Source organism: Palaemon carinicauda, chromosome 31, assembly GCF_036898095.1.
Source record: "Palaemon carinicauda isolate YSFRI2023 chromosome 31, ASM3689809v2, whole genome shotgun sequence".
Lineage (NCBI taxonomy): Eukaryota > Metazoa > Arthropoda > Malacostraca > Decapoda > Palaemonidae > Palaemon > Palaemon carinicauda.
In genome coordinates, this window is record NC_090755.1 from 15,281,103 (window position 1) to 15,295,855 (window position 14,753).

Consider the following 14,753-nt stretch of genomic DNA (forward strand, 5'->3'; position numbering starts at 1 on the left):
TCTTTTTAAATAATGTATATTGGATGAGATTTCCTACTCCTATTTAGTGAATCCACTCAGATAAAAATTAGTACCAACAGATGTTTCCACTGAATGAAATCTTATTTTTTCAGGCAATCGTGCAATGGTCAGGAGACCCTGGTGCACCAGGAGTGCTGTCATGGGCTGAATTAATAGCAATAGGTTTGACTGAGAAAGATGACCAGTTGGAGGAACGCCTTTCATTGCAAGCGGTCAATCAGTGCTGCACTTTAATTTACACATCAGGTTAAATTTCATATATTTTTCAGTTATTCTTGGCAAAGTGTCAAAAATTTGGTCTTAGATAGGTCCAAAGTCCAAAGATTCCATAAGTAAATTATTGCACTATATAGGCACACTGTATTTCTTTTATATTCTGGTTCTCTAAAAACTGAAGATTTCACACAGTGTGTGCCAACTTTGATAACTGTTAGTAGTGTTCTATGTAGCATTTATTTTACCACCGAGTGCATGTTCTTTTGTCTTATTATTTTCCTCCTATCCCTTCTTCTAGATCTCTTCCCACATATTTATTCTGTATTTCCAACCTCTTTATCACTGAACTGATTCTATTTCCTACACTCAATAAAAAAAATCTTTATCATCAATCACTTTGTTTATAATTCTGTACGTATTGTTTTTGTTATAATTCTTGTTAATCTAGTTTTTAAGTATGATGTCTCTTTTTTATTTCTATTAATTCTTATGCTGTCTGGAGACATTGAGCGAAATCCGGGACCAGTACGTCCTAGATTTCGTCAATGTCGTCTTCTGTATTGCAATATTCGTGGTCTTCATGCAAATATCCAAGACCTTACAGTTGCGTCCAGACAGTATGATATTCTTTTGTGCTCAGAAACTTTGGTTTCTAATATGAGGCACTCATCTGAGCTCCTTATAACTGGTTTTAAGAAGCCAATAATGTTGAAACGTGATGCCATCCCTAGGGCCAGGGGAATGGCGGTGTATATTAGGACCGAGTACCCTGCTTCTCATAAGTCCTGCTATCAATGTGGATGTCATGAGATTCAGGTAATAAAAGTTTGTGGCAGGCATAACAACTTTTATTTATGTTCGATCTACCGGAATCCAGACATGGATGATTCTATCTTTGATTGTCTTCTTACCATTATGGCTAAGATACTAGAAGATGATAGAAAGGCTTCTTTTGTCTTTGTTGGTGATTTTAATGCTCACCATAGGGAGTGGTTAAGTTCTATCTCTCCTACCGATCGCCATGGCTTAAGAGCTTTAGACTTTGCCTCTGAATCAGGCTGTGAGCAAATCATAAATGAAGCTACTCACAGGTCTGGTAATTGCTTGGACCTCGTATACACTGACTCCCCTGGCGTTATAACTGGTAAGGTTGGTTCTCCAGTCGGGACATCTGATCATGCCTTGATTTCATTATTAGTGAAGACTGAGCAGCCTGTCCCTGATATATCATATTCTTGTAAAATTTATATGAAATCCCAAGCAGACTGGAATGGGATTTTACATGATCTTTTGTGCTTGAATTGGTCACAATTATATAATAGTGTAGATCCTGTTGTCCCTCTGAATGAGAATCTAGTCAACATAATTGATAGGCGTATCCCTTCTCGTGTGCTAAGGTACCGAGTGAAGGACAAACCGTGGTTCAATGATGATTGTAGACGTGCTTTTTTGGAGAAGCAGGAGGCCTATCAACTTTGGAAGGGTAACAGATCAGATTTGACCTGGAACAACTATACTCAGCTTCGAGCTTTTGCTCAGAGAGTTTATGTCTCCACTGAAAAGGAGTACAATTTAACCATAAAAGAAACACTTTCTGGTACAACTCAGGAACATAAATGGTGGTCTACCCTTAAATCTGCACTCTTTGGTGTAGATGCAACAGTTCCTCCTTTACTTAAACCAGATGGCTCAGTCACTCACTGTCCAAAGGAAAAGGCAACCCTTTTGGCTGATGTTTTTGACAGTAAACAGAGTAATGAAAAACTTGAACTTCCTCATTCCTGTTTTCCTGGGGCTAAACTAACTAGTTTAGCTTTTCGATCTCGTGAGATTAAAGCTCTGTTGATGGACCTTGATGCTTATGGAGGTGTAGACCCAAATGGTATTTTTCCTTTGTTTTTTATAAAGACAGCAGATTTCTTAGCTCCAAAGTTATCTGTTATTTTGCGCAAGTTAGCAAGAAGAGGAGCTTTTAGCACTAGTTGGAGAATTGGTAATGTTACTCCTCTATGTAAATGTGTTTGTGGAAGCTCAAGTCCCACTGATTACCGCCCAATTTCCATAACTCCCATATTATCTAAAGTTTTTGAACGTCTTCTGGCAAAACGTCTTAATAGGTTTGCTGAAGGTAATCATCTACTCCCTAGTTTGCAATTTGGTTTTCGTAAAGGCCTTGGAGCATGTGATGCCCTTCTTACAATCTCCAATGCTGTACAGAAATCCCTTGATTGTGGTTGGGAAGCTCGTATGATTGGCCTTGATTTTAGTGCTGCCTTTGACCGTGTTAATCATGAGGCCCTTGTTTTCAAACTGAAACAGTTGGGAGTGGGTGGGTCGTTTCTTAGCATTATTATTGATTTTTTAAGTAATAGATCTCAAAGAGTTGTTGTTGATGGGCACCATAGTGATTATAGGAATGTGATATCCGGTGTTCCACAGGGTAGTGTTCTTGGCCCATTACTTTTTATACTATATACACATGACATGTGGTTTGGCCTAGAAAACAAGCTTGTTGCATATGCAGATGATGCTACTCTCTTTGCATCAATTCCATCCCCTGAATGTAGAGCTAGGGTTGGTGAATCCCTTAATAGAGATTTAGCTAGAATTAGTGCATGGTGCAAATTATGGGGTATGAAGTTGAATCCTAACAAAACTCAAAGTATGATTGTAAGTAGGTCAAGGACGGTGGTTCCTCAACATCCGGATCTCAGTATTGATAATGTTTCTTTAAATATGTATGACTCTTTCAAAATTTTAGGTGTGATTCTCGACAGTAAATTTACTTTTGAGAAACATATAAGGTCTGTGTCTTCTTCAATTTCACAAAAAATAGGCTTATTGAGAAAGTCTTTCAAGATTTTCGGTGATCAATCTATTCTGAAGAAGTGTTTTAATTCTTTCATTCTACCTTGTTTTGAGTATTGTTCTCCTGTCTGGTCTTCAGCTGCTGATTCTCATCTTAATTTGTTGGACAGAAACTTACGGTCTATTAAATTTCTTATTCCTGATCTAGATATTAATCTCTGGCACCGTCGTTCAATTAGTTCATTATGCATGTTGCATAAGATTTTTCACAACTCTGACCATCCTTTACATTCAGATCTCCCAGGACAATTCTATCCTGTTCGTAATACTAGGCAGGCAGTTAATTCTAATAGCCAGGCCTTCTCCATCACGAGGCTCAATACTACCCAGTACTCTAGAAGTTTTATTCCAGCTGTGACCAAGTTGTGGAATGATCTTCCTAATCGGGTGGTTGAATCAGTAGAACTTCAAAAGTTCAAAGTTGGAGCAAATGCTTTTTTGTTGACCAGGCGGACATAGTCTTTTTATAGTTTATTTATGACATATTTGTTTTTGATGTTGTTGATAGTTATTATATGACATGTCTGTTTTGACGTTGTTTCTTATTTTAGAATGATATATTGTTAATTTGTTCTCTTCATTTATTTATTTCCTTATTTCCTTTCCTCACTGGGCTATTTTTCCCTGTTGGAGCCCCTGGGCTTATAGCATCTTGCTTTTCCAACTAGAGTTGTAGCTTGGATAGTAATAATAATAATAATAATAATAATATGAGATACAAAATGCAGCTCAATTGGTATGGGTATCATAAAGGCAAAATGTTAAGTAGAATAAATGTTTCATAGATCTTATGTTTAAAATTAATAAAAAAGAGACATCACGGACTTACAGTGTAAATCAAAACTAGGTAAGCTCATCCAGTAAACTACCACCCTTTGGCTTGAGATGATACTGCTACTTATGGTAATAGTTTATGTATAAACCATAATATTTTGTGTTATTTAATGTCTTTCAATGTCTTTTTACTGTATTTTAAAATATTTTGAGTAGATATTCTTAATTGAAACCATTCAAAAATGTTGAAATGCCTATCTTTAATTGCCAATCACAGTTTGTTTAGTGCAGTTTCATCTATTTTAGCATAACCATAAGGAAATGCAATGTTTACAAGATTAGCTTATGTGATTGTATAGTAATTTTATGCAGATTACCATTTGGGATATTGAAATACTTGCTTTAACTGAGTAGTTACTTAATTCACTATAACACTGTAATAATAATGACTATTCTAAATAATCTAAAAAAATTTCCGGTGAGGTATATTGCACAGCTAATGCCAGAGGGGATTGCAAAATTAAGTCTTTCCTGTTGTAACTTATCACTCGGAAAATCCATGAGCCTTCAAGAAATGCAATGTGCAGAAAAAGTAACTCACATGTGGAGGTCACACAACAAGGCTTGGGTGACCCACATTTTATTGTGGAAATGATTATAGTAATGAGGTTTTGGTCTTGCGGTTGTCGCAAGGTACCTGTCAGGTACTAACAGAAAGGCGAGGTGAATGTAACTGACTTTATTCAACAAGATAACAAGCCATGGTTGAGGGCAACAATGGCACAAAATTCCAACAATGTTAAACATGCAATGACAAGCTTAAATAGGTTTTTCTATTATCAGAGCAAGAGATAAAAAAAACAATAGCATGACAACATATGAACACGCATGAAGTACACGTACATTACAAGGGATAAAAGTATCTTTTGGAGAAGTAAATCCCACTCTTTTCCTTGTTACTTATGGACAATGCTCCTGCTCATCCTCAAGAGCTTGAAGAGTTCAAATTTATTGAAATCAAGTACAAGCCACCCAACACCAATTTAATACTCCAACCCATGGATCAACAGGTGATCTCGAACTTTAAAAGTCTTTTAATAAAAGCAATGTTTCAGTGATTCTTCAAGGTCACCGAAAGGACCAACCTCACCCTCTGTGAGTTTAGGAAACATCATTTCCATATTGCCACCTGGGAAGGAGTTACCATCGCAACCCTCAATTCTACTTGGAGGAAACTGTGACCTGAATGCATTCCTGAACACGATTTTGAGGGATTTGAATCCATGCAGGACACAGTTGATGATAAAATTATTTTCTATGAAAGGCAATGGAGTTGAAGGTGGACAAGGACAATATCAACGATATTCTTGGGGAACATAGGAATCAGCTGATGACTGAGGAGCTGATGGAGCGAAGGATACTTCATCTGAGGAGTAGTGGCAGACTGACAAACCTCTCACTTCAAGTGAAATTAGGAAGATGTTAAAAATGTGGGAAACCCTATAAAATTGTAGAAACACATCACCCAGATAAGGCTTCAGCAGGGTGAGCAGTGAATCTACTGTATTTACCAACAATGTGAGATCTCATTTCCATGACATTTTAAACAAAAGGAAAAAGAAATTTTTTCTAGATAGGTTCCTTTTGAAAATTGAGCGTTTAAAAAAAAAAAAAAAAAAAAAAAAAAAAAAAAAAAAAAAAAAAAAAAGACAACCAAGTGTCCAGAAAGCATAAATTAAGGGATTTAGTTAGTGATAGTGATTTTCCTTCAAGAGATTGAACTCTCACTAATTTACACGAAGTTCTTCCTCAGCCTCTCTTGTCTCCCTCACTCCAACCATAACTCTCCTCAAAGTGTCAATTAATATGTCAATATTTCTATCCTTTATTGTGAATTACTAATTTATATTAATTTTTTTTGTTAGGGGTTATAATTTTTACTATAATTCCCATTATAAAATCTTTAATAATGAGTATATATGTGTATTTATGGATGTGTGGAGCATATCGTGAATTTCATTTATTTGTTATGGGTTAGTATATAAGCATTTTAGGTTGCGAGCTTGCTCCCAGGACAAATTAAACTCATTTCCATAGGTACTATTATACTGTACTTGTTTTAAAAGTCACAATACTAATGTGTTGTTTTCACCTCTCATTTTCAGTACTCTGGATTTTATTTTTACATGTAAAAGAATGGACATGTTCTACTGTATAGCCTAACATTTCCTTAGACTCCAATCTTCCTACTTCAGTATTAAATTTTTCATGGCAATCCTTCATGAACTTTATGCACTCCCTTGTCTCTTCATACTGGATGTTCCATTGTAACCCTATATATACTGTATTTTCTTGCTCATTCTTTTATTTTTCACACAAAATCTTCTCCCCTGATATTATACTGATTGGGAGGAGTTTATGTTTTGCTTATCACTTGCACTAAAACCACTAAATATATTTCGGTTGATAGCGATTTCCTTAAAATCATTCTCTTTATTGATGTCAGCAAGTATAAGAGTTATGAAAACATATTCAGTGTCCTATTTGTTTGTTTGGTGGACTGTAATAACAGCAATATACTGTACACTGTAATCTTTTACATTGAATCAATTACTTAACAAATTATGGTACCTGAAATTGTCCTTAATAACTTTACAGGTACCACCGGCCCTCCTAAAGGAGTCATGTGTTCTCAAGATCATCTGACATGGTGTGGGAGGCAGTATCAAGCAAATTTACAACGCAAAGTGGCTGGTGAAGTTGGTGTTACTTATCTACCCCTAAGTCATCTTGCAGCTCAGATGCTGGATGTATATTTGAGTGTCCAAATAGCTTCAACAATCTATTTTGCACAGCCAGATGCCCTAAAAGGATCATTGGGAAAAACTCTTCAAGAGGTGATTAAAAAATCAGTTATTGACATAAACAATATAGAATTGCATCAACTTCTCTAGAAGTAGGTTGACTGATAAACTATTATTATTTTTTTTTAACTTTTAGTAATAAATAAACACAGTATCTTTTACCCTACACTTTACCTTTATTAAGTTCCCTAATTTCTTAAAGCTAATACACAGCATATCAAAAACATATTGCACTCTATTGTTTGTACTGCATGCCCATGGGTTAACAGCCTCATTCTAAAATTTAAAGCTTATAAATTCACAGCAGACCATATGAGTTTGGTGTAAAAGCCAATGGGTCCCTTGGAGGACTTAGGAGCCAAAAGTAATTATTCTTTATGCTTAGAATATTTAAGATTCATTAGTGATATATTTTTTTCCATCTAAAATCACAGGTTCAGCCAACAGCTTTCCTTGGGGTACCAAGAGTCTGGGAAAAGATATATGAAAAAATGCAAGAGGCTGGATCTCAAGTAGGAGGCTTGAAGAAGTCTGTAGCTACATGGGCAAAGTATCATGGTCTTAATTACTACAATGCCCTTCTAGATGGCAGGTATGGAATTAAAAGTACAGCACAGTTTTTTACTTGAGAAGCCTGTTACCTGAAAATTGGTATGACTTCAGAAACAAGTAGCCTTATACCTAATAATGTTTTTTTTTTTTTTTTATTATTTGATTATTTAAATCAATCACAACCTTGATAATGGAAAAGTCCAGATTTGGATTAATTAAATTTATTGTTACCCTGACCGGGTACATAAGGATTAGATTGGAGTAGAGTATATTTTATTATGTGGCGGACTTAAGTGTCATAAGCTATGTTCTTGATCTCAACCGCAATTTTTTAAGTGATTAACTACCAATAGGTTTTGTGGATGAGTGTTTCTTGTGAGTCTAGACTTATGTTTTCTGGTGTTTCCTATAGCAGAGCCCGGAAGCCTTTGCTAACTTTATTATTTGCTGAGGAAATCTTTGTTAATCTTAAAAAATTCTGCTGATATGGAAAACAAGCATTGTAATACCAATAGTGCTGATTTTGTTGCTCTTTTCCATACCCCCAAATGCAAAATTAAGTTGCTGCTAGCTGTAACAAATTTATATAGCATCAATAAGTAGTGCAATCATTGGGAATGGGACTGAATTCAAGAAAAATCTAGAATCTATGATTAACTAACATTAAACCTTGCCCCTGCTTCGTGAATTACTTCATGGTTATCAATTAACAATAATGAGTGTTAAAATTACTAAAAACTGTTTCTTTCACATCACATGAAAAATGGTATTTTTATTTTAAAATAAATTTTTATATATACTTACCTGGTAGTTACATATATATACCTTAATCCCGCCGATTCGTCGTGCGCACGGCAGAAACTCAAATTTCGCGGCAATCACCGTCAGGTGAGTAGGTGGTCATACCTGTGCACCCTCTAACTAGGTCACTGGAACCATTCCCAATATTCCTCAGAAATTCCATGCCCCTGTTTTCAGAGGGGAGGAGGGAGGGACCTTTTATATACTGTATGTAACTACCAGGTAAGTATATTTAAAAATTTATTTTAAAATAAAAATACCATTTTTAAATATGTAACTTCCCTGGTAGTTACATATATATAGATGATTGACACCTTTGGTGGCGGGTTAGAAAACCTCAACCCCGTCGGGAATTCGTATAATTATTAATAGCTACAAATTAGCTGTACCAATAATCTGGTTCTTACCTGATAAGGAAGCTGGCTTCATAGTTATCCTTCCTCATTGCCTGCATTCCTTAAGAGACTCAGCAATACACCCAGGAGGCTGTAAAAGTCTCTGTGGGGCTGCCACAGGGTCCTCAACCTTAACGTGGCTAGACCTCTACCCTTGCTATCCTTTTATGCCTCATTTGCTTGCACTCCTTGAGAGTGTCAGCGATCCACCTAGGGGGCTGTAAAAGTCTCTGTGCGGCTGCCACAAGGTCCTCGACCTTAACGTGGCTAGACCTCCACCCTGCTATCCTGGCATAGCCATGGACAATGATTCTGACCACCTACTCAAAAATAAACTAAATGCACACACCATAAAAACTAACTTGACTTGCATCCCAGACTGTGGAAGGCTGCAACAACCTTCACAGACAACCTGTGATACCAAGTTCAAGACAAAGGCAAGGGTATATAATAAAAGGTTATAAGGTAGAGACAGTAGTACCTTCTCCAACTACGACGCCGGAGGCAACATACGGACCCAGGGAGCAACAATCTTCATATTGGGTCTGTACCTCTTTAAGGTAGCAATCTGCGAAGATTGATTTACTTCGCCACAATGTCACCTCCAAAATTGACTTCATCGACTTATTGTGTCTATACGCCATAGAAGTCGCTACAATTAAGGATTGGAAAGCTTCTCTCCTCACAGTTCTGGTGAGCTTCCCTTATTAAATCCTTAATAAAAAAATGCCAGAGCATTCTTTGATAAAGGTAAAGAGGGCTTTTAAACCGAGCACCAGAGGTTATCTGCTTGTCCTCTCAGGTTTTTAGTTGCCTGAAGATAAAATTTTAGAGCTCTCACTGGACAAAGGCCTCTCTCCTTTTCCCGTTCTACTAAGTGAGATAACCCTGGAATGGTAAAGGATCTGGGCCAAGGTCGAGAAGGATTCTCGTTCTTGGCAAGAAAACCTAGCTGAAGGGAGCAAATTGCATTGTCTCCATTGAAGCCCACCTTCTTGCTGATGGCTTGCAACTCTCCTACTATCTTGGCTGTAGCCAACGCAACCAGGAATAGAGTCTTCTTAGTAAGATCCTTCCAGGAAGCCTTGTTGAGAGGTTCAAACCTGCTCGAGGTCAAATATGCCAGGACTACATCCAGGTTCCAAGAGGGGGTTGGGTTGTCCTTTCTCTTAGCGGTCTCAAAAGATCTAATGAGGTCTGGGAGATCTAGTTTCCTGACACGTCAATATGTCTATGACGGAAGACGGAGGCTAGCATGCTGCGGTATCCCTTGTTGGTCAATACAGCCAACTTTTCTTTCGTTCGCAAATGTAACAGAAAATCTGCTATTTGGGTTAGAGGTACTGGAAGAGGAAAAGTTGCTAATCCTGCACCATTCTCTAAACACGTCCCACTTAGATTGGTATACCTTAATTGTGGACGTCCTCCTAGCTATCGCGATAGCTCTTGCAGCTTCCCTTGAAAAGCCCTTCGCTTTTGCCAGCTTTTCGATAGTCGAAAGGCAGTTAGATTGAGAGTGGGGAGATTTTGATGGTACCTCTCTATGTGTGGCTGTCTGAGTAGATCGTTCTGACTTGGTAACGCTCTGGGGGTATCTACCAGCCACTCCATCACTTCTGCAATCCAAGGTCTCAAGGGCCAAATCGGAGCTATCAGGGTCATGGGGGTGTTGCTCGACTCCCTGAACTTTTTCAAGACTCTGTCCAGGATCTTGAACGGTGGAAAAGCGTACACGTCTAGTCCTTCCCACTCCACGAGAAAGGCGTCCACTGCCACTGCTTCCTGGTCTGGGACTGGAGAGCAATAAACTGTTAACCTCTTTGTCTTCTGGGTAGTGAAGAGGTCTATTGAGGGTTCTCCCCACAGCATCGAAAGGCTGGTGCACACCTCGTGATGTAGGGTCCACTCTGTTGTGAGCACTTGTCTTCCTCTGCTGAGAAGATCCACCCTGACGTTCTTCTCCCCCTCTATGAAGCATGTTATCAGGGTTATATTCATCTCTTTCGCCCACAGTAGATCTTTCGCTGCCTCGTAAAGGGAATATTTACGAGTGCCTCCCTGTTTCCTGATGTAGGCCAACGCTGTGGTGTTGTCTGCGTTGACCTGAACTAACTTGCCCTGGACTTCCTCCTGGAAGAGCATTAGTGCTAGATGAATGGCCACTAGCTCCTTGATGTTTATATGCCATTCCTTCTGAAACTCTTTCCACAGACCCAAGATCTCGCCCTTCCCCAGTGATGCACCCCACCCCATGTCTGATGCGTCTGAATACAACACTAGGTCGCGGTTCTGCTGTTGAAGTTCGAGGCCTTCTAGGAGTTTGTTGGTATCGTCCCACCAACTCAACTGATTCCTGATGCCCAGAGGAATCGGAATCCACGTCTCTAGGCCTTGGTCTCTTGTCCAATATTTTGATAGATGGAATTGTAGAGGCCGTAAATGAAGTCTTCCCAGGGATACGAATTGCTCGATCGAGGAGAGGGTACCCAGCAGACTCATCCATTCTCTCACCGACCAGGTCCTTCGGTCTAGGAAGTGCACCACCTTTCTTAGGCATTCTAGAATGCGTTTCGGGGCTGGAAAAGCCTGAAAAACCACTGATTGAATCCTCATCCCCAGGTAGATGATGTTTTGTGAGGGTGTCGGTTGCGATTTGGCCATATTTACAACGCAACCGACTTGGCCATATTTACAACCAGACCTAGCTGTTGCATCAAAGACATTGTAACTTGAAGATCCTCCAGACACTTTTCTTGCGACTTGGCTCTGATTAGCCAGTCGTTCAGGTACATTGATATCCGTACCCCTTTCAGATGTAGCCAGCGAACCACGTTGGAAACTACTCGAGTGATAACGTAGGGAGTCGTGCTCATTCCAAAACAAAGTTCTTTGAACTGATAAGTAGTTTTTTGGTAAATGAATCTCAGAAATTTTCTGTAGTTCGGGTGAATTGGAATGTGAAAATACGCGTCCTGCAGATCTATCAACACCATCCAGTCTCCTTGTCTGGTGCCTGCTAGGACTGACGCAGATGACTCCATGGCAAACATGACTTTGCTTAAAAACTTGTTCAGAGGACTTACATCCAGAACAGGTCTCCAACCCCCCCGAGTTCTTTGGAACTAGAAAAAGTCTGTTGTAAAATCCCTCTGACAAGAGGTCTTCTACCACTTCTATTGCTGCTTTTGACAGCATCTGGTTTACCTGCTCTTGAAGAGCTGCTGCCAGTAGTGGGATACTTGTGTCTGGAGATTGAGTTCACTTTTTTGGTTTCGGTTGCTGTTTGGGGTTACGAGGTTGCCCTCGCAGCAGCCATTCTCTGTCCTCTTCTAGAAAGGCTCTCCTATGAAAGGGCTGACGCGTGGGAGGAGCTTCCTTCTCCTTCCTGGCTAAAAAGTTAGCCAGAAGAACTTTCCTCGCAGTCCTTTGTAATCAGAGTCCAAAAAGCCCTCTAGACTGATCTGGCTAACACTGTTTCCTTGAAAGAGGAAGATTCCTGGGGTCTACCCTTCAAAAACTGCGAGGGCGGGCTCCGAGGTACAGCGTGCTGAATAGTCCTCCGGATATAAGTCCGCCAGAACTGCAAGTAATCTTTCAAAATCTGCTGCATGAAGAGTTTTCTGTGTTTCCTCCTCTGAGATCTCCTCTAAAGGGTTAGCGATCTCCGATGTAGGACGAGTGGGAGAAAACACACGCCTCGTCTTACCTGCTTGCGTCCCGCATGCTGCGAGGGAGCGTCATGCATACGTCCAGCATGCTGCGAGGGAGCGTCATGCATGCATCCAGTCTGCTGCAAGGAAGCGTCATGCTTGCGTCCAGCATGCTGCGAGGGAGCGTCCAGCATGCTGCTGCTGTTGCGAGCTTCCTGTTTGCGACTTGTAAATGTCAACAGGGACGTAATGGACCGGTGAAGCTCTGACAGGCATGCTGCTTGCTGTGAGCCTGCTCTATGACGTTAGTGATCTTGACGCGAGGAAGCGTCCTGCTCGCGTGCGTCCAGCATGCTGTGAGGGAGCGTCAAGATCCTTTCCGCCTCCCGTAACGCGTCCAGATCGCTGCGAGGGAGCGTCCATGAGCGCTGCAGCTCGCGTGCGTCCTTACCGCGAGACCGCGCTCGGAACTATGACGTTTGCGATCTTGACGCGGGGAAGCATCCTGCTCGTGTGCGTCCAGCATGCTGTGAGGGAGCGTCAAGATCCTTGCCGCCTCCCGAAATGCGTCCAGATCGCTGAGAGGGAGCGTCCATGAGCACTGCAGCTCGCATACGTCCTTGCCGCGAGACCGCTGCAGCTCGCGTACGTCCTTGCCACGAGACAGTGCTGCAGCTCGTGTACGTCCTTGCAGCGAGACAGCGCTGCAGCTCACGTACGTCCTTGCCGCGAGACAGCGCTGCAGCTCGCGTAAGTCCTTGCCGCGAGAACGCGCTCGGAACTATGACGATCGCGATCTCGACGCTCGGTTCCATGACGAGCAACTCTCTTCTTGTCAAGCAGGAAGGGAAAAACGTAAAACGCCAGTCTCGTCTGGGAGCTGCGTCAACCGACGGCGAGGATAACACTTTTACCTCGCCTTTCCAATGGCGAGGGTGAGCGTCCTGGGAAGCGTTCGACAGGTACACTCAAGGGGACGACTGCTCGGGGGCTAACGCCTCTCACCTCCCTTCGCCTTTCGACTTTCCTTCTCCCAGGGGTTGGGGAGCATGGAGGAGGTCCAGGGCTAGGAGAACGACAGGTCAGAGCAGCTGTACCCTCCACTGCACTGCGTCATGCTTGTGTGCCACTGAACACTAGCACTTTTAACTATTTCCCATTATACCATAATTAGACCTGCCCGTTGCGAGAGATTATACTCTTTCGCCAAGGCTAGAATGAAAATACAATAGGCTATACAATTAATATTAGTATTCTCAATATCGAAATATTAAAGGGATTTTGACGAAGGAAAAATCTATTTCTGGGGAGAGACCTGTGGCGCCCGGTGAAAATAACGATACAAAGTATTGTGAAACTATAACGATCGTCAAGAGTACTACGTAGCGTAAATTGAATGTACGCTAGTGAAATCTCTATATAAATCGATGATTAACTAAAGGAAGTATACTAATAGGACAAATATTTACTTAAAAATAATATATTTCCCTACATTATAAAAATTAAAATACTTATGCTTAGTAAGTTAGTATTTTTTACATTTCTTGCAAGAAAAAGAAAAGAATTTACATATTTGCAAGTCATACTACGTAGTTTACGTCACATGATTTGTGACGTCATAGCCATAGCAGACTGATTTCCTTCAAGGCATTCAGATCTCGCCCTGCTAAGAGTTTACGCCACATGATTGTGACGTCATAATGTTTTTCCTTCCACCATCATATCTTTGTTCGTTAGTTTTTTAAAGTAGGGGGAAAAATTCCTTGATCCTATCCATTTCAAGCTTACGAACATAGCGATCATATTCCAAAAGAAAAATACACACATGCCCTCTGCATTTATACATACTGTGTGGGGATCAAGAGCAGCTTTTGGAAGCCGGTCTAGCCCTACACACAAAATCTAACAACAGAGGAGCCATCTTGAAAATCAAGTTAAATTAAACTGTCCAAGTTGGACTAACAAAAAACTATCTTATTCTTGTGAAAAAGAAAGGAAAATCCAATATCAGCGAAAACCATAAACAATACAGTAAATCAAACAATGGGTACTTCACCAAATTTGTAGACAAAGCAAACCCACAACGTAGCGAATTTCCGATGTGTTGTCTCGAACAACGGCAGGGAATTTCTGAGGAATGATGGGAATGGTTCCAGTTACCTAGTTAGAGGGCACATAGGGATGACCACCTGCTCACCTGACGGTGATTGCCGCGAAATTTGAATTTCTGCCGTGCGCGCGACGAATCGGCGAGATTAAGCTATATATATGTAACTACCAGGGAAGTTACATATTCAAAAATGTGCAATCTGATATTATCTGAAAGCTAAGCACTGTCTATAATGCTTATCACATTAACAGAGATGATACAATTAATACCACATGCTTCCAATATTTTTCTCTACCATTAGTGAGACACAGCTAAGATCTTTACTTTCTAGATAAGCTGTTGAGTAGCCAACACAACACTAAAGGCGGGTTTACACAGTCGAACGGTTCGTTGAACACGGTTCGATAGACTAGTGTTTGAAGTGATGTTCGAACGTGTGAACGGGGTATTTGGTTATCGAATACGTTCATCGAATGGTTTGAAGAAAGTCTGTTTTTGCCTG

At 40.4% G+C, this 14,753-nt stretch overlaps 1 protein-coding gene across 8 annotated transcripts in view; it reads left to right on the forward strand.

The window, feature by feature from the left end:
- LOC137624320 (long-chain-fatty-acid--CoA ligase ACSBG2-like) overlaps positions 1-14,753 on the forward strand; it is a 196,536-nt gene that overhangs the window by 122,534 nt on the left and 59,249 nt on the right. For all 8 annotated transcript variants that reach the window (XM_068354989.1, XM_068354988.1, XM_068354987.1 and 5 more), the window contains exons 6-8: positions 114-267; positions 6,538-6,776; positions 7,178-7,335. In XM_068354989.1, coding sequence (XP_068211090.1) covers positions 114-267; positions 6,538-6,776; positions 7,178-7,335 — 551 coding nt within the window. The remainder of the gene's footprint in view (positions 1-113; positions 268-6,537; positions 6,777-7,177; positions 7,336-14,753) is intronic.